The following is a 682-nucleotide window of genomic DNA, read 5'->3' on the forward strand; positions in this document are numbered from 1 at the left end:
ACAGCATCGGTCCTGATCAGCTGAAGGCTACATGCTAACAGCATCGGTCCTGATCAGCTGATAATCTATAACTGTAAAGTTCAGCTGCATTGATCAGAGGTATTGTTCTGTTTTCAGCAGAAAATATTTCAAACTGCACAAAGCGTCCCAGGTGTTAGCATCGGAGCGTCCTGAAACTCACAGCTCAGAAAAAGTGTGTCAGTCTGTAAGTTTTCCAAAAACAAAATGAACAAATATTAAATATGTTGTCTGTTTAGGTTGATTGTTTAAAGTGTGAAGTTTTTAGTGAAAGCTTTAGCTTCAGTTTCCTCGACAGAACAAACGAGGCTCAGTTAGCCACAAAGCTAACAGCTACACAGAAACCAGTCTGAGTATTATGGGATGTCTGCGTGTTTACCTGGGTGGTCGTCATCGTCGCCGTCCTGGCCGCTCAGCCGGCGCTGACACTGCAGCGGGAAGCAGGTCTGGATCTGGTTCCACAGCTGCTGGTCCACCAGAGTGTTCTTCTTACTGTTGAGCCGGGCCCAGGTGGAGACCCGCTTCCTGCAGAGCGGGCAGCAGAGAGTCGCCTTATCCACCGACTCCAGGAAGCAGCTCTGAGGACAGACCACAAACATGTCTCTGCTGAAGGTGTGTGTGTGTGTGTTACCTTACTGAAGGTGTGTGTGTGTTACCTTACTGA

The 682-nt window shown here is 47.9% G+C and overlaps 3 protein-coding genes across 7 annotated transcripts in view; all 3 read right to left on the bottom strand.

The window, feature by feature from the left end:
- The window catches only part of rnf168 (ring finger protein 168), an 8,359-nt gene extending 7,727 nt beyond the window's left edge, over positions 1–632 (bottom strand). The window contains exon 1 of the mRNA XM_037979895.1: positions 398–632. Coding sequence (XP_037835823.1) covers positions 398–617 — 220 coding nt within the window. The 5' untranslated portion in view covers positions 618–632. The remainder of the gene's footprint in view (positions 1–397) is intronic.
- The window catches only part of atg16l1 (ATG16 autophagy related 16-like 1 (S. cerevisiae)), a 48,914-nt gene that overhangs the window by 39,847 nt on the left and 8,385 nt on the right, over positions 1–682 (bottom strand). The window lies entirely within an intron of this gene.
- Positions 1–682, bottom strand: part of LOC108228770 (zinc finger protein 708-like) — a 17,442-nt gene that overhangs the window by 1,590 nt on the left and 15,170 nt on the right. The window lies entirely within an intron of this gene.

Source organism: Kryptolebias marmoratus, linkage group LG2 (assembly GCF_001649575.2).
Source record: "Kryptolebias marmoratus isolate JLee-2015 linkage group LG2, ASM164957v2, whole genome shotgun sequence".
In the NCBI taxonomy this organism is placed as follows: domain Eukaryota; kingdom Metazoa; phylum Chordata; class Actinopteri; order Cyprinodontiformes; family Rivulidae; genus Kryptolebias; species Kryptolebias marmoratus.